This window comes from Hippocampus bargibanti, linkage group LG06 (assembly GCF_051943395.1).
Source record: "Hippocampus bargibanti isolate YZ-2025 linkage group LG06, ASM5194339v1, whole genome shotgun sequence".
Classification (NCBI taxonomy): Eukaryota; Metazoa; Chordata; class Actinopteri; order Syngnathiformes; family Syngnathidae; genus Hippocampus; species Hippocampus bargibanti.
In genome coordinates, this window is record NC_142739.1 from 1,045,994 (window position 1) to 1,070,423 (window position 24,430).

The 24,430-nt window shown below is 41.0% G+C and overlaps 1 protein-coding gene across 1 annotated transcript in view; it reads right to left on the reverse strand.

Annotated features, from left to right (window-relative positions):
- The window catches only part of vps13b (vacuolar protein sorting 13 homolog B), a 378,602-nt gene that overhangs the window by 140,345 nt on the left and 213,827 nt on the right, over positions 1–24,430 (reverse strand). The window contains 3 exon segments of the mRNA XM_088999785.1: positions 2,304–2,447; positions 2,811–2,937; positions 8,216–8,419. Coding sequence (XP_088855911.1) covers positions 2,304–2,447; positions 2,811–2,937; positions 8,216–8,419 — 475 coding nt within the window.

Genomic DNA, 24,430 nt, shown 5'->3' on the forward strand with positions numbered 1-24,430 from the left:
GCAGGGGCGGCAGTCACTCGGACAGAGAAATCAGTCACAATGGGTGTCAGGATGGCCCGACGCTCCTGGTGCCTCCTGATACTACACAAATAGATGGGAAAACAAATACTGCGATCAGAAAACCATTTTGATTGAAAAGATATGAGTGTTTCCCAGTGACTTAGGTCCCCCGGTTCTGTTTTGTCCTCTTTATGGTTTTCAATGGGGTTGACATCTGGGGACTGGCATGGCCAGAGGAGATTTCAGAAAACAACCAATTGCGGCTCAGCTGTTTTCTGGGGGCGAGCCGTGATTGGCCTTTACCTGAGCAACGATGATGTCAGTTTCAGGACAGCAAGTGGCAAAATGACCACGCCCTGAGATAGACAAAATGGGTGGATTTTTCTGCTTAGCTCATATTTCCACAAACACAATTCTGTATTTATATTAGTATAAGCGCATCAAACATATTACGTCAAATATTATGAGGTTACTTGCCCTTAAAGGCATCTGTAAATTATTTTAAACTGTGCGGAAAAATATATGTTTATGTGCCTTAAAATAATTCAGTCAATACAAAAAATATAGTTTTTGTGTGTTAAACACCAATGGTGATTTAGTTTGAAGTTGATGAAAAAGTAGCAAAGAAGGAGGCTTGGCAATGTTAGCAGTGTTTTGTAAATACTTGAATCTTTAAAGAAGGCATATTATGTGTTTTACCCCAATTTATTGTCAAACAATACCTCACAAGCCATTCACTCATTATACTCACACCATTCACACATTATATTCTGGCTAAGACATGACACTGGCGGCCAAATCATGGGGAAATTAACTTTGAGGAGGGGCTGGACTATGTAAATTAGTCACACTCCTACTGAGAAATGGGCAAAATCCGATTAGAAACTCATTGTGTATTTACTAGGGTGTGTAAACAGTACTAAATTGACACACGTGTATTTTGAACATACCTGGGTCAAAGATGACTGATTCTGATCAAGCATTGGGGAATAGATAACCGCCTTCTGATCAAAAAATTTACAGCCCTCCCAGACTAATTGTTATTCTTTCCCATCTTGCCTTGAACCTGGATGAACCTTCTTCCAGCCTTTAGCTGCCCCTCAGAAGAATCAAGCTATGAATCATTAGCAGTCAAAGGTGGGGCCTTCAAGACCAAATCAAGAGCAGATGTAAAGCTCGCACCTCCATTGGCTTGACTGTCTCAATAACAAAGGGGATTAACAAGTGACTGGTCAAATATAGTTTCGACATGCTAATATAAAAGATATGACATCAATTAATTCCACAAAACTTTGGACCTTTACAGAAAAGCTAATCCCGTTGTTCATATCGTTGACATAATTCAATGAGACTGGAATTAAAAAGTAAAAATTAACCATGTGGCGAAGCAGATTTAAGCTGAAAAAATGGTATGTTGAATTTACTCCATTTTATTTCGTCAGGCGGTTTTACACAAGTGGCGGACCGTCAAGGCCTGCAAAGCCTTCTGTACTGGCCTAAAAATATCTGAATCACGGACCGATACCAAATACCAAACTGTCTTTCAGGTTCTTTTCATTAACGTTCCCCTGTAGCGTTGCTTCAGAACGTAAATCGTAGTAAATCACGCCACACTTTTTCAGTCTGGATTGATTCAGACGTAGCACTACTGAAGGCCTAGCGATGAAATCCAAGGGCTTTAGTAGTTTTTTTTTTTTGTGTACTCCATGCCCGTCCGTCCACTTCTTTTTATTTCATTGCACCGTGTCTTCTTTTCCTTGTCCATTGCTCTTCCCGATGAGTCTCATCCTCACCACAGCTGGTAAATATTTTTATATTGTGTTCCATTAGCAAGTTTTATTGAGCGGTCAGGCTGGGCAAATGGCGCCTTGTCTTGTAAACAATAGAAAAAGGCCCTGAAAGCTGCAGCTGAGCGCAGCGCAGTAAACCAAAGCCACATTAGAGAACCGCTGTGTGCTGAGTAAATATTTAAATGCACCCCAGTATAGGTGCTAGTCGGAGGGTGGGGTGGGGTGGGGGTGTTTCAAGAAAACACTCAAGATACTGTATATACTGTATTGTTTTTCCAAAGCCACTGACGTCAGTGAACACTCAACTAACTCTTCTCAAGTTTGAATTATAATATAGAATATAACACATAGGTAAAAGAAATAACTGGATAAGTGGTACATCATTTGGACGGTTTGTGTTGCAGCAGCAGCATGTTTAGGTTAACGAATTTCCACAGTCAACAAACCTAAAATGACCCTTTTTTATGATGACAGTGAATGAATGATGGAGAAAAGTGCCGCACAAGGGAGTACCTCAGTGCCTTGAGAAGGCGTGTCCGGACCCCCGAGGTTGTCTCTGAGAAGCTGTTGAAGGAGGTGCACCTGAGAAACGCTGAGGTAACAATCCAGACTGCTGGTCACATTAACCTCAAGAGAATGGCCACACACCACTAAGTCCTACAAAGGAACGACAGTTTGAATTGCAAATCAATCATTGAAGCAGAATACCGAAGATGAAAATTCAGAAACAAAATCAAGGATTATGGTTGTGTTTCATTTATTCTATCTCATGTCACGTCTGTGTGTGTTTGTGCGTTTGTATGTTTGTGTGTGCGCTGGTGTTAGATCCCGATGGGTCATGAATTTCTGACTGTGGGATCACTAATGAAGAACTTAATCTATATCAAGAGGCAAATCAACAACAAAGAGTAAAGTCTGCAGAATGAATTCTAACAAGGTGTAGGTCCAATAAGGTGCCACAGTTGAACAAAGGTACTGAATTGTGCTATAAATTAAAGGCTTTGTGCCCAGTCCACTGACCTCTGCTTGCCCGGTATCAAGGGAGACATTCTTGCTGAAGATGATGGCAGGGGCGGCAGTCACTCGGACAGAGAAATCAGTCACAATGGGTGTCAGGATGGCCCGACGCTCCTGGTGCCTCCTGATACTACACAAATAGATGGGAAAACAAATACTGCGATCAGAAAACCATTTTGATTGAAAAGATATGAGTGTTTCCCAGTGACTTAGGTCCCCCGGTTCTGTTTTGTCCTCTTTATGGTTTTCAATGGGGTTGACATCTGGGGACTGGCATGGCCAGAGGAGATTTCAGAAAACAACCAATTGCGGCTCAGCTGTTTTCTGGGGGCGAGCCGTGATTGGCCTTTACCTGAGCAACGATGATGTCAGTTTCAGGACAGCAAGTGGCAAAATGACCACGCCCTGAGATAGACAAAATGGGTGGATTTTTCTGCTTAGCTCATATTTCCACAAACACAATTCTGTATTTATATTAGTATAAGCGCATCAAACATATTACGTCAAATATTATGAGGTTACTTGCCCTTAAAGGCATCTGTAAATTATTTTAAACTGTGCGGAAAAATATATGTTTATGTGCCTTAAAATAATTCAGTCAATACAAAAAATATAGTTTTTGTGTGTTAAACACCAATGGTGATTTAGTTTGAAGTTGATGAAAAAGTAGCAAAGAAGGAGGCTTGGCAATGTTAGCAGTGTTTTGTAAATACTTTTCTTATATGCATCAGTTGTCCTGATTATTAGAAGAAAAAAAACATTGCTAAAAATGTTGTTAAAGACATGTTTGAATACAATTACAGTTCTTTTCAGTCTTCATGGAACATTTAATCTGAAAATAGTGTTTAAAGAAGAAAAGGTTTTCCGACCGCTCAAAAAAGAGGAATGTGTCTTTGTAAACTAAAACCTCACAGTAATAAAATGTGCATATTGTTACATTTTTAAGAAAAAAATATTTATAGAAGTTCATTTGAGCAATTGAGCTGAAATTATATAAGGACAAAAAAAGTCCCAACGATCAGTGATGTAATTTTCGTCCATGCTAATTGACGTAATAGTTGCACGAGTACAATATTTTAATTTGCTACTCAATACATTTTAGTTGGAAGCAAGACCACAGTTAGACATAGTGAGACATTATTTGACAAGTCCCAGTTGGAAACCACCTTTAATTGTTTACACAAGATCAAACGGAGACCTTCTCACATAAGCTTTCTTCATTTCCCTGATGCACATTCCCACAATCAAGTCATATTTGTGGGAACATTTGTTAGCAGTAAAGCAAATACACAGACCCGTTTTATAAGGTGGTGTTAATTGCCACATCTGCTGCTATTAAAACAATCACGCTGTATGGCTTACAATATTTATAGCAGGCCGGGATTATAAAAAGCCCAGTTTCTAGGTGGCCCGGAGTACAGTCCTCTGCCCGAGCCACTATCATTTTCACTTGTCCAATGCAAATGCGCATTCCTACTGCCTTCAAGGTATTTTCTGACACATTTCTTTGAACGTCAAGAGAAAGAGGTTGAATTCAGAGGTGAAATGATCCATGAGGGCAATTGGTGTTAGCTAATCTCTCCTCAGACAGGGATTGAAACAATGAGTGTCTCGTTGCAGGGGACAGGTGCTATCATTCAGCAGAAAGGCAAAAACGCATAGGGCTCAGTTTACCAGTAATATATGAGGGCCTCTGACATTGAGCTGTGTGTGTGTGTCTGCGGACACCTTCGATTGGACGTGGTGGAAACAAGGATACATGGAAAGTGTGGCTATTATTTTCTGCAAAACCAAACAGCAGCAATATCAGTGGCATGTGCAAAATGGGAGAAGCCGAGAGATGGAGAGAGTTCACAGCACCCTAACAAAGGCTCTTTCCTATCCAGCAACTACACACTGGGATGAGGACAGATCCTGTCAGTGGACGCACGGTGCTGGAATTTCCTCACAAAACCTCAGGAAACTGACTGAGGTGACTGCTGATCCAAAACTACTGGAACTCTGGCGAGCCTAAAAAAAAAAAAAACTGGAGGGAACACAATTCGAGTCTCCAAAGCGGGGGAGTTTGCGGGGGTATTGATGTCAAAAACAAGAGCGAGGTGAGAACTTGGTAAGTGCAGTGCATTAAATCTTGTTACAAGTGAGGCGTTGAACCTTTTGGGTGACTACAAGAGACAAGTAAAGCTGTGAACTTGACTCTTTTTCTTCCTTAAGGAGTGATTGTCCCTGTGTAGATTTGTTGTGAGTTACATGTGAATGAGATGATTATTACTGCCTTATGTGAAAGCTCAGGAAAGTTCAACGAGCAAATTCTATTCTGATTAGTGTACATGTCGATAAATCAAGAGATTAACATTAGGTAATTCATATGTATGACGTGCCACCTCTAAAAAGGTAAATACAAACACAATTCAAAGATTTCGTAATCCGTTACAACAGGGGTCTCCAAATTTTTGTCAAAGGGGGTTAGATTTGGTGTGTTAATAATGTACGGATGCTGACCTTGGTGGACCTTCTTTACATATAACAGCAATTAATTCAAATCTTCTTCTTTTCCTTTCGGCTTTTCCCTTCAACGGGTCGCCACGGCGAATCAGTGTACTCCATTTTCAGAGGTTTGATTCTCATAACTTGCTTCAATTTGAACTCTTTAAAAACAGCCATTGTCTCTACAAATGAGCCAGGCACCGTTGTTCTGTATTTCATTGAAGAAATAGTCCAATTTCCACCCACCCTTGAACTTTCGCCCTCGCGGTTAACTTTCCTCCTTTTATTGTCGCAATTTTAGGAAATTGGGGGGCTTATTCAGTCAATTATTCATAAACTGATTTGCTGTACTTAACACACGGAGGTCACAGCGCTACTGCCCTTTGTTTAAATTCTGCACGCGGGACAGACACTATTGATTTTATGACAGAGGCCGCAAGCCGGATGAAAATTGACCACGGGCCGCATTTGGCCCACAGGCTGGACTTTGGCCATGATACTTGACAACTTCCATGATATTAAACTAATCACAACAAATGAATATTGTAGTTCTCTTTTTTTCAAAATGTTTGCTGATTTTTAATTTGATGCCTTCAGAATACAGTGAGACCTCAACTTACAAACACCTTATCTTACAAACTTTTCGTCTTAAGAACCTCTAATTTATGAAAGTTAAACCTTATCATAAGCACCATTTTCATAATACACACCCACCACGGCTGGCGGAGTGATCTTCGGCGGAAGCATACGACCGAACAGCGCTCCAGCCGACGCTACTTTGCACAGCCCCTCTCATTGAATGCACACGTCAATCGCCTCGGAGCTTTGTGCTGATAATTTTACGATTATGGCACCGAAAAAAAACACCACAGGCTCGTGTTCAGCCCAAGAAGACACAAAATAAAATCACCGTCGCTGAGAAGAAGGAGATAATTGAAAAACACGAACAAGGTGTGCGTTTGTGTGATTTAGTGGCCGAGCACGGCTATGCTAAGTCAACCATTGCTCCCATTCTCCGGAACAGAGAAGCCATCAAAGGTGCGTCTGTTGCAAAAGGTGTTTCCGTGCTCTCAAAGCGACGGTCTCGGGTAATCGAAGAAGTTGAAAAAAACTTTATTTTTTTACAGCACAGTTTATTTCTTTAATTACAGTCCTCATGTAATGTGCCTCTCTTTGTGACTTTATGATACAATGCAGTGTATTTCTTTCATTACAATACAATAGCACATTTATTATACATAGAATAAGGTATGTTGTGTGTAGTTTTAAGGCTTATTTAGTTAAAAACTATATTTTATGGAAACCCAGAAACGGATTATTCCCATTTTAATGGTTTCCTATGGGATTTATTTTTTGAGATACACACTTTTCGTCTTCCACACTCTGTCTGGGAACCAATTAAGTTCGTAAGTTGAGGTCTCACTGTATTCCCAAGTTAAATTGAAACGGGTGACTGCCTTGTCATTCCCGCACTGTATAACTACTGTACCTCAGGTAAGGGAGGAGCAATCTCTCTTGTCTCTGTTCATCTTTGGAGAAACATGCTTTTGTGCCTTCCCGAAGATTAAACAATCTGTTTACCTCCTACTTTAGTTCCTGTTTGATTTTTCCATTCAAACAGGTGCTTACTCTTAAATCACAAATTTTGACCAATCAGTCCGGCACTTTGTAAAGAATAACATCAGCAAATATTTCATCATTTGTGGTTGGAATAACATCAACAGAATCCGAGAATTGGAATGCATCAAGGCGGAAAGGAAAAAGATCGCAAAGAAAGAAAAGAAAGAAATAAACAAATAAATAACAAGTTCCTGTGATGGGGAAGTGTCGGTGCCCATGAAATGGGAAAACTGAACAATGTTCAATTCAACTCAAAAAGATCATAGTGGTCAATCAGATTTTGAAAATGAGCTAGGATTGTAATTTTTTTTACTAAGCTTCAGATGACCTACAGAATGTTCTGAGGACCAGACAAAACAATCAGGCCGACAGTGATTTTACGCTGCACTATTCCACACTTATTTTTAGTTGAGCGCAAAAATCTGAATTCTTTGTCCATGATTCTGTGATTTTTATGACGCTGTTCCCTCACAAAACATGAGTGGAAAAAACATTGTGTGAGGCCAAACAGGCTGCAATGTTTTATGCTTGTTTTAGTTCCCAACCCCATAAAAAATAAATAAAACGTAAAAAAGCATCAAAAATATAATTACATGTTCAGTGAAGCTCCATTAAAGTGAGAGCTACGCCAATGAAGACATACAGTTCCCACATCAATATTTTGGAGATAAATGATGGGACATTTATTGACACAAATCACCAAAAATGTGTTTGAAGAATAAATCAATACCGGGTAAAATATGATGTACGATCAGTACAAATGTTAACTCTTGTTGATGAGACAAAAGCATATTTCGTTTTACTCTTCAAAACTTGAACTTCACATTGTCTAATGCAAAGTTGTCCAGAGTGGAGACTTCAAAAACATCATCAAAAACTCTTGAATTTACCAGTTTAGCCTTTTTCCCAGACTGACCATTTGCCACACCACCATCAGACGGCATCTGTGACTCACAATTAACTGGCCAAGGCCAACCAGGGTTGTCCCTTTGTCAAGTAAACAGATTTACTGAACAGTAAGTCCAACGATAACTTAACATTTCACCACTGGCTGAGCTGCCGAGCTATAAAAATATCTGGCTGTGTTTGTCGTGTTAAATGTTCAACTTCAACTCTCACTCAGTTTCTTTGGCTAACGCATATTATGTGCATCTTACAGATGTGTTTGTGACAGCTGCCACTACAAATGATTCCACCAGAAAGTTTGATGAAAAGGGTGGGGTAAAATGTGACGAATTTCTTACAAATGAAGATGGAGTTCGGCTGTCGGTGCGGAATAAAGCAATAATAATTCTTCTGACCTGCTGGCCATGTTCCATTCCAGGGCCGGGTTCTGAGAGTTCCTCTCACCGTCTGCGGACACGCCTCCTTTTACTCCCTCTTTCTCTGGCTTTAGTTGCTCCCATTGAGCAGTGCCGATGTTGATGGACTGAATGTCGACTTGATATTGCCGATCTTCAACCTCTGAGCCTGGGTCACGCAGGATACCAAGGTTTGATGCACGTCTAAAAAAAGGGAGGGGTGGTTAATGGTGATTAAATTGTTATCTTAGTGTGCAATGGAACAGAAACATACTACAATGTTACACGGGTGTCATAGAGAATAATGTTGTCTAAATCCCACATCGAGAGTGCGGAATGTTTTTAAGTCCCCAGTTTGGTTGCAATTTGACACAGCAAGAGATCAAAATTCTAAACATAAAGGGGGGGAGGGGGAAAAGGACTACAAGCAATAGCTTCCGCATTTAAAGAAATATTTTCAAGTAAAACACACAAACATCTTACAACATAAAATCTCTTCCCTTAAGCACATTTTTTTTAAAGTAAAGTGCTAAATCACCTAAATTAATTTTGGCAAAATGAACATAGACATACTTGCTTTGGTTTAGATCAACAGAGAGGTTTTGCTAAGGTTCCAGACCAGTCCAGAATAGGAGCAGATACGAAAAACGCAGACATGGACAAGATCGATAACAAACAAAAATAATATCATTTCAACCAATCAACAAGAAATAATCAAACAAAAAGGGACAGCGAAAAGCAAGGGAAATAAAGGAAACACAAGCTAACTCAAAAAGCCAACTAATGATCAAAACACAAACGCGCCAACATGACAAAGAACAAAACAGAACCAATAACGCAAGATTCACTGAACACGATTTAGGAATATTATTGAGAAAGACGAAGGTCTAGAAAATAAAGGCTAGCAAGGTGACAACCGGTGAAGGCTTGAACAGAGAATTGGTGACGCGATGGGAGACTATGACCCTCAAAACGCTACCTGCTGGATGTAACAGAATAAAGACAGGCTGTAAATTGTGTTTGCACCGTGATAGTATTTTTCTTTTTTTCTGTGCCACTAATATTGTGCAAAGTCATGCAATCTCAAGCATATACTGCTAGCCATGTTGTTCCCTCACCAGACGCTTATAATTACAGTCTGATTTGACCGCGAAGCAATTCCTGCCCATCAACTAATACATTAGGCATATCCAAAATATGAATCCAAGTATTAAATTCCAATCACAAAGAATACATCTTTTCATAGCTGAAAAAAGTGAATGTTGGTGTTCTCACAGCACACCCTTTCCTTTGTCCACTAAGTACAGTAAAGTCTCGTTATATCGATATCGGTTATATCGATAGTCCCGCTTATTACGATACTATTTCTATGCACGCACGGAGAAAATTACATGCGCGCAGGGTCGGATATATCGATAGTCCCGGTTATATCGATATTTTTTGGACTCCCTTGAATATCGATATAACGAGACTTTACTGTAGTTTGGTTTTGTTATTAAACAAGTAAAGACTAAGCATTCTGAAGAAACAACCACAACGGGCTTCCCCTTTTTCATCGAGTTGAAGCCCATCTGATTTTTGGCAAAACAGATTGTGGCTTGACTAAGCCACCTTTTTTTGCCATACCACAAAATAAAAGTCGGACACAAACACAAATCTGGCAAGAGATGGGGAGACACATCAGGACTGGGCCTGGACGGCTCAGTAGTTGAACTGCTACAAACAGCCTTCCAGCAGTGCCAAGGGAAGATGATGCGCTCCGCAGACAAGATGCGCACGACTTCACAAAGTAAAAAGGAACAATCACAATCGAGCATCTGCTCATGACATCAGAGCCTTTCGTTTGTTATGATATGTTTATTTGTGCTGGTGAATTCAAATGAGTGCTTAAATGGAATAAATAAGATCTTAAAATGACTACAGATGTAGTGGCGAACAGAGTAGTTTTATTTAGTTCGACAATGTCAGTGCTAATTTTCATTCCGGCATTTTCCTCCCTCAGCCATACTCGAAAAGCCTCCACAAGCGCGTTATGTTATGACATGTGCATCCAATACACAAAACAACAGTGATGGGAGATCAGAAGGGCAAAACCAGAGTTAGCTGGATTTGTTGACCCACAAACAAGTGAAACAGATCCTTAATCAGCATTTGGAACCACATTTATCAACATAGTTAAATTTGAATCAAGCCAAGAACCCAAGTATGATTTGGGTGGGATGCGTCAGTCTCGATTCAGTCGTTTGCTCGTTGCTCCCCAACCGACTTTGGTAACACGACCTCGCTCTTCTGCCATCTTCACAAACTCTATATTTCAGATTAAACAAACGCTCCACCTCATCTGCTTTCCAAATGATCTCTCCACTTGAGCCCATTTAGCAAAGCCTCTTACTCATAATCAACATTAAAACGATGAGCTGCAGCCAAGTTTCGACACAAACATAATACAAATATAAAAGACAAGGGTTTCTTTTCGTCATGAAGCCAACGGAATCCTGTTTGATTGAACATCAAACAACATATTCCAGCCAATCGTAGGAAACAAGAGAACTTCATTTCTGACAAATAAGGAGGGGAGGAATTTTGGGAGCTTCCCTTGGGGTGCAATAATAATTGAAGCCAGATCCCTTGTTGTACATGTGTGTTTGGTAGGGCGTAAGAGGAGGTGGGCTGTGTGTGTGTGTGTGTGTGTGAGATGCGGGGGTAACTGGTGGTTTGACATATTCGATCGGTCATGCGAGGACCACACTGCATGGACAAGAGGAGAAAGGAGAAGGCCTTGGGAAAGCGCGGCTCTCCCACTGTACAAGTGCACACGTTTGACCCAAAACGTAGAGCAAAGCAGGTGGAACGCGTCATTTATTCTCACGTGCTTTTATCACACATCTGTGCACCACTACCACGTTGAAAATCATGAAGAAAATGAAAAGAACAACTCATAATTGACACCATTTTCCAGATGAGAAGGGAAGGTACTTGAGTAGAGGGGGTACGCGGTGCCTTTCGCTCGTCCTTGTTCGTGAGCCAACCTTATTTAAGAGCTGGGAATTAACAGCTTTTTTTTCCTGTGACAAAATGGGGTAATTTATAAACAGAAAAAACAAAATGATCAAAAAGCACGGTAAATGCAGTAAGTGCACTGTATCCTGACATTCGCGTTCATTATTTCAAGAAGTCGGTCACCTTCTTGAAACACGCACTCAATTCAAGTCAGAGGAGCCATTTGGAGTTTGCGTGAGTCTGCTTGTTCCAAATGATTTTGGCAGAAAAGTCAAACACTACCAGTTTGAGCACTGGCAATATGCTGGATTTGGAAGCTGGAAATTGACCAATGCCTCATTACAGAAACATGCGGTACAATACATATTGAGGGTACAAATCCCATTCAACACAAGATACGTATGTAAAAAGTAACATGAAAGGGATAAAAAAAGAGTTACTCCCAAGCTTTCATGTTTTACAATTCTTTTGGTCTGTGCATGCGTTTGACGGAACATTAATCTTGATTTTCCTCATTGTGGGAAGACTTCTGGGAGTTTTGGTGATTGAGGGGCAGCAGATTAGGGATCATGTAGTGACGGCATTATATGAGGGACCTTGTTGACACAGAGTAGCATTAGTTGATGCCTTGAATGCTGATAAACAGCAACGCTGCTGCACATTCAAGTAAAATTACTTTAAAAATCAAATCCAGACATGGACTATATATTTGCATGACAGCGGAGAAATAATTGCTAGAACAATAAAGTTGAATACCCTGAGAATATTGCAGTAAATCACATTGAACAGCAATTCATTTTGTAAATAAAGTAAACGGGCTTGTTAAAAGCAGAATCCGGGGACAGGTTGATTACCATGCTGAGGTTTTGAAGGCTAACTGCGGTTCAAGGTTGTAAAGCAAACCACAGCGGGATCTGGTTGAGGCTCACAGCCTGATGGTTGCAGTGTGGGAGCGGTGAGTTCCAACCGGGGTGCACACGCACGCGCACATTTCTTGCCACTCGAATCCAGACTCCTTTCCCAAACTGCGGCCCCCGGCCAGCGGTACAGGAAGCACCAGTGTAATACCAAGCCCCGCCAGCTTCTGGGTCTTGTCACTCTGAAAGCCACAATCCGAACCCACAATCGCAGACCTGTTTTTCCCTCTGTTTCCCCAACAATCACTTGCAGTTCACGTCTCCGTGCAATTCCTCACAGAGGCAAAGTATGAGTCAACTGGTATATATTTAGGGGACACGGAGTCCTCTTGTTTTTGCAATAAAATTGAAACTTCAGCATATTCTTTCCCCAACTAATTCAGATAAGCATGTAAAATGTCAACTTGAGAAGTTCCATTTCAAGAACGCTCGTAAGTTCCAGAACGGATGCCCTTGAAGTCAAATAAGTATGAGTTTCACTGAAATGTAGGTGGAATGCCTCTGCATACCTCAGTCAAGCAAATACTTTGTTTTATTGATTCTCTTTGGTGTTTTCTTGATTTATTATGACATGTTTTGTCTAAGAGAATCAAACTAATATTGAGAAAGTAACAGGGATGCCATTGAAGTAGCATTAAGTCAGCAGTTTCACACTCAATCAGTGTGCAGTGTGTCAATACTTTTGAAGGTTGTAGTCATTTGTTATCACAGTTAAGATAGAGTGTATGGTTTCCATTTACATGGAACTTCTTCTTAAATTGCTTTGCCAATTGTAAAACTGGTTGGATTAAATTTGACCCGAGAACCCTTTTTTCCCTTCTTCAGTGATTTGAGGTTATGGTGCTGTTCCACTGCAGCTCCGAGTGCGGCGAGCAAGTCCTGACTGGCATTCAACAGCTCTGCGAAAGCATTATACTGCACAGTGGCTTCTCAATCAGTTTGCTTTGTCTCCCACTTGGCAAGCGCGACTGCCGAGGGGGAATTCATAAGCAGTATGATTCATAAATGCTGCAATTATTTACTGAGTTAATTTGCCACCGTGCCTACAAGGATCTGTTCCGAATAGCCAGACATTCTGCAAGTCGTGAGCCGTGGATTTATGGCCCCAGTCAAGTAATCAAATGGCTGTTAAGCTGCATCCACCAATCGCTTGAATTGCAATGCTTACCGAGCCTCAGAATGATGTGGTGGAAAATACGGTCAGCAAAAATATGAAACCCCCCCTGTTTCTCCTAATTAATTTGCGATGACTTCAACGTGGATGAAACTTAGCCACAAAGAAAACAGTTTGAAAACGGCAAACAACAAGCTACTCCAATGAGTGTCACACTTGGCAGAAGGAAGGGACTTCATTGTTGGGATTTTAAGTCAAGTGTTTTCCTCTGAAATGGGCTGACGCATGATCGACAGAAAGTGGAGCTTTCCTGCTCCGTAATTTAGAATTGATACACGGGCACATGATCAAACTAATCTTGCGCAGCATGACTCATATCAAGCCTTGTGTCCAAAATGTACATTTATACCACACATTTGATAGCCACTAGACAAGACCCTCTGTGTACACTGCCATACACAACACCAAATCAGTACGTGCAGTTTGATTTACACCATAATTCATTTTGCCCCCATCACAATTTACACGTGACAGGAAGTGATATAGTACGTAGTTGTATAGGTGTCGGATATGTTACTCAAATCACTTGCTGATGTGTTCGCTATGATCACCTGTTTCATTTGTCTGGTTCATCAAGTGGCAAGGAATCCATGGGAAACAGCCACATCCTACATTTGTCGTCAACCGTTGTGCATTTTGTGGAAATTACATCTAGAGGTTACACTCAAATCGTACAGTTTGGAAGTCAAACGTCTACTCGGAAAGTATGACTCAACACATTGAGTACCACACAGCGACGTGCTCAAACCCCGTCCTGAGTTTTGATTCTCCACATCTGCACAAAATAGTGCATTGTATTAATTTTCATTGAACCACAAAAACATGACGCAATTGTCAAAATTGTCAAGGAAGAAGCGGGTGGTGACAAATAACAGGAGATTGATGCATGTGTGTAAATGTGTATATGTATGCAGTTAAGTCCTTACAAATGCAATCTGATATTTTGTCTACCCGTGACCCATTTTTATTTTTTTTATTGCAGTTTGCATTTCAAATCATGTGAATGATTATGAGATAATTTTATTTTTAAGGAAAACAAAGAAATGAACAAAGAAGCACGAGAAAACCAAAATAATACTAAATGAATGTTTAAAAGTGTGGTTTTCTGCGAATTGTGCAATTGTGTTTGCATTGCACTGAAGCACTACAGCTGTCCAGTTTAATAAATATGAAGAATAGGGAGCTATGACATGCCCCTGTGCTTAGTTAGTTGAACCAATGTCAGCACATTTCACAATTGTGGGTATAACAAACAAATACATAAATGAGTAGCCTGCATGGTGTGTACAGTAATTTTGGACTCAATATCATCCCAATGAACAAACTGGGGATAATCTTTCATAGGTTGAGCAACAAAAGTCCAACTCGTCAGGGACATTATGTATTTGTTTTCATTCTGTTTGTATTGGAATGCAATTTAAATGTTTTCTTTGTTTCCAACACAATGTATCCCCCCATAGGAAACCATTAAAATGAGAATAATCCGTTCCCAGGTCTCCATAAACTATAATTTTCAACTAAATAAGCCTTAAAACTACACACAACATACCTTATTCTATGTATAATAAATGTGCTATTGTATTGTAATGCAAGAAATACACTGCACTATATAATAAAGTCACTTTATTTACGTTTGTGATGGCTCTTAATTGACACCTGTTGCTTTCTGACTTGTAAGGTCTTACGAAACTGAGGCATCACATTATCATTAATCATGTTGATGATTCTTATAGCCACAGTCTTTTCTGGATGGAACTGTTCAATAAAGGCCTGCGCATCATTCCACTTAGCAAATCAAATCCTGTGTGTTGAGGACCTCATTATGGTCAGCAACAAGCTCCTCGATGTCATCTGCATCCACTCCGCGTCCCATGCTCTGTCCAATGGAAACAATGTCGTCTAAAACAACAGAGTCATGAGGATCAAATCGTTCAAAGTCCCTCTCAAGGATGCATCTTCTTTTCCTTTCTGCTTTTCCCTTCAGGGGTCGCCACAGCGAATCATTGTCCTCCATCTATCCCGGTTTTGTGCATCCTCTTCTCTCACACCAGCTACCTTCATGTCCTCTTTGACCACATCCATAAACCTCCTCTTCGGTCTTCCTCTCGGTCTCCTGCCTGGCAGTTCAAGGCTCAGCATCCTTCTCCCGATATAGTCGCTCTCTCTCCTCTGGACATGTCCAAACCATCTCAGTCTGGCCTCTCTGACTTTCTCTCCAAAGCCTCTAATATGAGTTGTCCCTCTAATGTACTCATTCCTGATCCTATCCAACCTGGTCAGTTCCAAAGAAAACATCTTCAGCTCTGCTACCTCCAGCTCTGCTTCCTGTCTTTTCTTCAGTGGCGCTTCTTCACCTCTTTTCCACACTCTCCATTGCACTGTACAGTTGACCCCAAGTACTTCAAATCCTCCACCTTCTTTATCTCTTCTCCCTGTAGCATCACTCTTGCACTTGGATCCCTCCCATTCACACATATATATTCCTTCTTGCTGCGACTGATCTTCATTCCTCTCCTTTCCAGGGCATATCTCCACATCTCTAGTTTTTCTGCCACCTGTTCCCTGTTCTCGCTACTGATCACAATGTCACCTGCAAACATCATGGTCCAAGGAGATTCTTGTCTGTGCATGTGGGCCACAAATTCTTCCATGCTGCTTTCAAGGATCGAAATGTAACATGATGCCAATCCTTTTCTATCAGCAGAACACAATGATACACATTGAAATGGACTTAGCATATCCGCTAAGCAGCTAAATCAGACAAACGCAAACCTCGTTCGTGTTTCTCGATGATCTCCTCTTCTACTCGACTGTAATTTTGTTCTATGTGTGTGTGTTCTACATACTTGGCAATAAAGATGATTCTGATTCTGATTCTGATTATGATGTCTTCTTCGGCTGAACACGAGCCTGCGGGGTCGTTTTCGGGTCCAAAAAAAGCAAAAGTATCTGTAAAAAAAACTCATTGGAGGGGATCGACGTGGGTGTCTCTCTCTCTCTCTCTCTCTCTCTCTCTCTCTCTCTCTCTCTCTCTCTCTCTCTCTCTCTCTCTCTCTCTCTCTCTCTCTCTCTCTCTCTCTCTCTCTCTCTCTCTCGCTCGCTCTGGATCGACGTGTGCATTCAGAGAAAGGGGGTGTGGAAAGGCAGGCCAGCTGGGGCGCTTTTCAGTCATGTGCTTTGGTGTTCTTCCGCGGAAGATTACTCCACCAGCCGTGGTGAGTGGGGGGGGGGGGGTGTATCACGAAAAATAGTGCGTAATCCAAGGTTTAATTTTCATAAATTTAACGTTCGTAAACCGAAAAGTTCTTAAGGCAAGGAGTTCGTAAACCGAGGCCCCACTGTATAAGGTTTGTATGGCAATGGTAAAGGTAAAGCAAGACCTATGTGTTATTTTCGTCTGCAGTAGTTTTTGTCTTAGAACTATTTTATGGATGTCATTGCAGCCTACTATCTTGATTCATTCTGGTTCACATTCCAGTCAGGTCCTCATAGACAGGGTTTGGGAACCTATGGCTCACGAGCCATATATGGCTCTTTTGGTGATCGCCAATAAAACAAAATACATATTCTCGCTTTTCATTTCCTGTTGGGGCTGCAGTTGGCGGAAAGTGCAATTTTGATTGGATGATACTGGCCGTCATGTTGAAACAGGTAAACGGCCCTTTAAATAAGCCCGACGGGTGCATTTCAGCTTGAATGCACCGGAGCATTCGCCTTTGAGGAGAGAACATGTTCTGATTCTAATTTGCAATGAAACAATTCCATCGATGAAACAGTCAAATGTCAGTGACATTTTAAAAATCCCCATGTTAACGTTAGCATCAATATACTTCTGCGAGAAGTATATTGCAAATAGCAAGTGTGGAAGCTTATGAGCCGTGTGCAGGCTAGCTAGCAGTAACTTCGCCTCTGGACCGGCAAGTTGAATTTCATTCCGATCGTTTACCAATCACGAGGAGACGGAAAACCATTCATGTTATCGGTGAGTACTATCACAACGTTATTTTAAATAATACATTCTGACATTTTGTTGAAAAGTAGCTGCGTGTGCGTGTTTGAGTGCGTGTTTGCGTGCGTGTTTGCGCGTGCACGCCCGCGTTTGTATGTGCGCGCACACCCGTGTGTGTGCGCGCGCGGCCCGTGTGCGTGTGGCTCTCACTGAAAAACATTTCTAAATATTTTACTTTTATGGCCCCTTAGTCAAAAAGGTTCCCGACCCGTGATCAAACCTAACCTCGCCTCCTTTTCTTAAATGGCATTAAACATGAGTGGATATTGGACAGCAAAAGGTTGTCGTTAGAGCGATGACAACTTTGTGGGATCGGGTAGGAAGAGAGGATGTAATGTAAGGGCTTCTGTTGAATAGAAAATGTGTGTAGAGCACATTCCAGGTGCAAAGCATTAGAGGGAATGGATGGCACATCAAACAGGGCCCTTTTTTCCTTTTTCCTGCAGCCATGGTGGCAGGAAATGTTCTACAGCATCCTGTGATCTGACCAGAAAGTGACAGCAGAGAGGAGTCCAAATAAAACGGGAGGTTAAGAACATGTAAAAAATGTTCAAGAGCATCCTGCGGAGAAGTGGGGACAGGGGGTGGTCATAGAAGATACATAATTATGACGGCACCACATAGAGTAATACAAAGCAGGCATGTGAAGGTGAATTTGGCTTGTTGGTGTTGGATCGAGAATAAAAAGATAATTGAGGAAGATGGAGACAAAAAAAAAGATGTATGGATTTTAAAATAACACTTGGGACAGGTTTTAAGTGTTCCCAGATGTTAGAAGTGTATGTGTGTCCATATGGAGAATACAATTCTGTGCGAGTAATTTCAAAACTCTTGTTCCAAAACGAGGTTCAGAATGAATTTTATATCACATTTACATGGAGAGAAATTTGTTTGAAACATTTACATACAGATGATGATCCTCACACAAATGGACACTCTCACATGTTAACTTCATGGGCGTCTCAAACGAGTTAGTGATTGAAAAAATATATTTTTTAGATAACGTAGCTAATACATTTACTCATGTGCACACACACGCAGCAGGCAAGACCTATACACACACACACACACACATTGTGTATTGTGTATCAACAGTCAAATGCCAATTCTTGTTCTAGGGCTCTAGGCACTACTACTACAATGACAACTATTATGACTATTTGGGGGTACTTCTTGAATACAGGACAAAACCTGATATATCGCTCTCAAACATCAAAGAAAGCAACTACATAATAGTGCTTTATATCACAAATGATCTCCCTACCACCCACATTTATGGAGGGGCCTGAAAAGCAGGAAAAAAACAGTACCAGTCAATTACGACCAGAAAGTAGTAAATTAAAAAGCGTGATACTTGAAATTTTACAGTCACTGTTACTGAGGACAGAGGGGAAATTGAGCCAACAATCTTACATTTTATTACAACATGAACATACTGTATGTAGCAAAGCATTTTGCTTCAGTTAATAATTCCTCCCCTGATTACCGGTACATGTGTGAAACTGGAGCTGGGCAGTAATAAATTAAGGGGGTTCAGGTGCTGACTGGCAGGCTGCTGTAGATGCTCGCATGTGTGTGTGCGTGTGTGTGTGTGTGTGTGTGTGTGTGTGTGTGTGTGTGTGTGTGTGTGTGTGCGTGCGTGCTTACGTGTGAGTTTGTGCGGTGGGTATGCTATCGAGAGAAGAAAGAGGACCACCACAGTAGAGCTGTCCAAGTGGTGGCTTCACATTTCCCTCTGTGGTTAATTCAAATCTACAACACACACACACACACACACACACACACACACACACACACACACACACACACACACACACACACACACACACACACACACACACACACACACACACACACACACACACACACACACACACACACACACACACACACACACACGCACACACACGCACACACACGCACACACGCACACACACACACACACACACACGCACGCACACACACACACTTTTGAGCCACAAACGTCTACACACTACCAGAATTTTGTGGTGTTAAAAAAAGTCACAAATCATTTTGAAAACGTTTTTTTCCAGCCATGAATCTTTACAAGTCAACTGAAATAAAAGAAATTATTTTCAGTGGGGAAGTACAAATAAACAATGTGGTAAGAAGTGAGAATGTGGCCCATTTTAGAATTAAGCAGTCACGCTAAATCCGACTTAAATGGGAGTCAGAAGACACCTGCCACCATTTAAAGCGCTTTTGATTACAACCCCAAAAAGTGCAGATGCTCTGGTATGCTTTTCATGACATTTTTGAAGTCAGATCTCACAGCAGATGTCATGGTCCACACAGCGTTTATATTGCACTTTCACAACAGCTGCAACACATTTTTGACTAATTACAGTAAAGTCTCGTTATATCGATATTCTCGGGAGTGGGAAAAAAATATCGATATAACCAGACTATCGATATATCCGATCCTGCAGCATGTAAATTTTCTCCTTGCGTTCATAGAAATAGTATCGTAATAAGCAGTACTATCAATATAACCGATATCGATATAACGAGACTTTACTGTATTGTCATTAATATTAATAAGTTAAAAGTGCTCAAAAGAATCAATGAGGGTAGCGGTTGACCACTATGCACCACCAGGCCTGGATCCAGAGTGGGGCCTCGGTGACCTGATGTGGTGCCGGGGGCTTCATCAAACCGGGATTCTCCAACTCTTATTGGAGCGTTTTGCAGCTGAGTGTGAAGCGGTTGGGTTGAAAATCAGCACCTTCAAGTCTGAAACAATGGTCCTCAGTCGGAAAAGGGTGGCATGGCCTCTGCGGGTTGAATACTAGATCTTGTCCCAAGTGGAGGAGTCTAAGTATCCTGGGGTCTTGTTGATTAGTGAGGGCAAGAGGGAACAAGAGATCGATAGGAGGATCGGTGCAGTGTTTGCTGTGATGCAGACTTTTCAGCAGTGTGTCGTGATGAAGAACGAGCCGAGCCAAAAAGCTCTCGATTTTGATTGACTTGATAAATTAAAAAAAGATTATTTAATAACATATTAAATCTTTTGGATGGCACATAATGGAACCGGCTCCCACAGATGATGGGGGCGAGAGAGGGAGAGAGGGAGCTTAGCTGTTTTGGGGAGAGCTTTTGTTAAGATCGGTGGATGTGATGTCACTGACCGGAACCGGGGGTTTAAGAAAATAATGTTTTAGAAAGTAAAAGGATGTCTATGAAAATAAAATGATGTTTTGGAACATAAAACGATATTTACAATGTGTTTGCATAGCCTTAGCACTCACCTATCCAGTCACGAGCTATGGGTCCTGACCGAAAGATCAAGTGTCCGAATAGGGTGTCCGGGGTCTCCCTCAGAGATAAGGTGAGAAGCTGGGTCATCCGTGAGGGGCTCAGAGTCAAGCCACTTCTCATCCACGTCGAGAAGAGCCAGATGACATGGCTCAGGCTGATTAGAATGCTTCTTGTCAGCCGCATTGGTTAGATCTTCCGTGCATGTCGCACTGGCAGGAGACGACCCGGGTCATGTTGGAGAGACTTTGTCTACTAGCCGGCCTGGGAATGCCACGAGCTACTCCGGAAAGAGCAGGCAGAGGTAACTGCGGAGAGAAAAGTCTGGACTCCCCTTCTGAAGCTGTTACCCCCGTGGCGGGACCACGAATAAGTGGTTGAAAATGGATGGATGAAAAGAATAATGCATGAAATACTTTGATCGTGATATATATTTTTTAGCCACATCTCCTCACCCTCGTGTGAAATAATGAACATCACATTGTAATTGTAATGACCTTATGGTCACTTGAACTGCACATTATAGTTTCTCTTTCCAATTTCTGTATATTGTATGCGTCTGTGTTTCATTTGAGTATATTTTATGAGTTCTGTATTAGTCGTAGTAGATTGTTGTAGTGGATTCAAATCTTGCTTTCATACTTTCTATCATTTTTATGTTCTGCACTAAAGTTGGAAACAAATTTTATTTCTAAATCTAGTGAAACCATTTCTGACTCTGAATGTGTGTGCATGATTCCCACAAAAGATCATCATAACAACAACAATAATAATAACTTGATGACGCTATTTTACAGTTGTGTTTTGAGTTTTTACTATATATCATGTAAACAATTTGAGCTGCATCTGGCTAGAAATTGTAACAAAGCTGCATGCAGCTGAAAAATACTACTGTAGAAAGGAAGTGAGCCCTGGATAGTGTAAATGTCCAACACCCCCCTCGAGGACTTGGAGTTGCAAAAAAAGTTCTGAGAACAGCTTCTGGTTCTTTGGTTTGGACCTCCTGGGGTTGTAATATGCCTCTCATTACACAAGCATTAGACAATTACCACTGGATTCTCATTGGTTTCCCAGAGCTTTGCTTGTGGCTTCACACATGGGCATTTAAAAGCATCTGCACATTCCTATTTTTGTTTTCTATTAGGTTTTGGTCTTTTTAGGTTTAGGTACCCATCGACCCCTACTCAGCTCCGCAATTGTCTTTACTGTGATGCAATGTTCTGCTTTGTGGACGGCAGGTACATAACAACTGACCGCACACACATTTTTAAGCGTAAAAAGAATGTTTCAAGGTGAACATCTTTAAACTGTATTTAAGTACTCACTTTGTACACATTGAGGAATCAATTGCTCAGTTTCTGATATTCAAGGTAAATCTTCAGAGAAATAAATTGGCGGCCACGTACTGCTGACCACCTGGTGTGTGATATGCTGTGTGGTTGACCAGTAAGAGGCTCCCTGACAGCTTCAAACCAACCACAGGATGCCAGAATATCAACATGTCATGCACAGCGAGGAAAAGAACAAAAACACGATAATATGCAAGGCTGGGGTTTGACAACACACAGTGACACACAGGCGCAAAAATAATACGCACACACTATTTCCGCTGTGTGTGCACACATCACACACTGACAGGAGAATGTGTGCATCACATGCAGTTTGCAGTTGGGCTTCCTAGTTTGTGATTGGCTATATTCTTAGGGCCTCGCATCCTGCTTCAGGATGAAGTTGATACATGCGCACACGCAGATGAGGCCGCTGAGGTCAGAGTCCATGCAGTGGCCAATATTCCAAAGCCTAGATCAGGCTCTTTTATGAGAGTCGTAGAGCTGAGTGGTCAACCCACTGACATCTGTCAACATGCACCCCCAACCTAACTGACAGCAGCATGCCAAAACACAAGAGCGGTTTCCGGGAAACACACAGATCAAGTCTGGAAGCTTACGCATGCCGAAAACAAGGACAGCGGGAGACCAGACCAAAAAAGAAACAAGTTGTGAATGACACATGGAGCTGACAATGATAGTAATCAATGATGCGCTCTTCTGCTCGCTTGTAAAAATGAATGTGTAGGAAAGGCGTATTCTAGGCAAAATGCCAGTATTAAAATATTGTGCCGAGAGAGTAAAACTCCACCATGATGTCATGTTAACATTGATGTTGAAATACTTGCCCTCATGTGAGAAGTTTGAATGTGACATAGTGTACTGCAAATGTGGCTGCTTCAGTGATACAACACAAAGAGAGTAAAGCAGGGGCTCCTCCTATTGTAAAACTGGGGGGAAAAAAAACATCACGCCAAAAATAAGACAAAAACTTAAGAACTTAAGACAGTTACAGTTCCAATTACGGTATTTAGATAGAGTTTTTTTCATTCTTAACTACCGGTAAAGAAAAAATTATCTGTAGGTAGTCTGCTCTCCGGAAGATGGATAGTTCAAATAAGATGATCGAGGCTTTGTAAAGCACTTTCGGGACCAGATGCCGTACATAAAGACTTAGAGTGCAGTCCATTTATCATTTGGATTTAATTGGAGTTCTCATTTGTTGGGCTATGACTTTTTTTTTTTTTTTCTAAAGAGGAAGCTTCCAATGACAGTATTTTGTTACTGTGGACATGAAAAGACAAAAAATCTGTACAGACAAAGATATTTCTTAACCTATCATGTTTTTTTTTTCTCCCATTTTTTTGCAAGCAAACTGTAACCTTGTAAACTGCTCCAGCTGTGTCAGGTTTGTGGCTTCTTCAGGAGCTATGTTGCCGGGACTTGGAAATTCCCGAATGCAGCAGTGTTTTCTGTCGTCACAGCAGTACGCACGGTCAGAGATTGTATGAGTACTCGCTGTAAACATGGCCATCTGGATGTGGCATCCATTTTGCTGATTTTAGTTTGCAGATAACATTAGTTGTTGTGGTTTTTTCCTAAGCTAACTAAAAATGTATAAAAGGATGGACATTCCTTTTACGTATATATTTTGCAGAAATTATTTCACTTTACATCCATTTTGCAGAAAACCACAAAGAAGTTATGATCTGACCCCAAAGTACCTGCAAACTTGGAGTTGACCTTCAATTTCTCTTGAGATGTTCCTGGGCTGTTTGTATGATTCATCTATAAAATTTGGGATTCATTTTGCCCATCTGGACACATCCACAAAGGTTAGCTACAGTCCTGCGGAATTTAAACTGCTGAATAATATCTGCTACTGCAGTTTTATGCCCTTTACTTTTTACACATGTGGTATAATGATATTTCTAGTTTGACAGAACTATTTACTTTACTTTCTGTGGTCTCTGGTCAGTGTGGCACAGACGACACCACTAAACAGCACAACTGACTGATGACAAATTTAAGGATACCTATGATTCTTATTGAAGGGCACATCATGGCGTAATGTCCTGATGATCGTTTCTTGGGGTACCACCATTTTGTCCATGCTCATCCATCCATCCATCCAGCTTCTGATCCGCTGACATAGGTGTCATGGGGGTCCTTGATTTATTTATTATTCATTAAACCCAATTCAGGTTTTCGAGAGATGATTCACAGTCTAATTAGCACATTTTCCCATTGAGGAACTAATAAAATATCTCATCTCAAGGTACTTTGGTGATGGTCAAAGTTCTTTTTAATTCATGAACACATTGAAAGAAATTCCAGGTTTCACAATTTAGACCTTTAGTATTGTTTTGTATTAACACACCACTGATTACACAAAATGTAGCCCACCTCGATACGGTCACATAAAAAACAAATATGGGGTTGTATAATGTTTGTATTTTGTTATAGTTCATCCTTGACAAAGTGCTGCTTTGTTGGCTATTATTCTAGTTT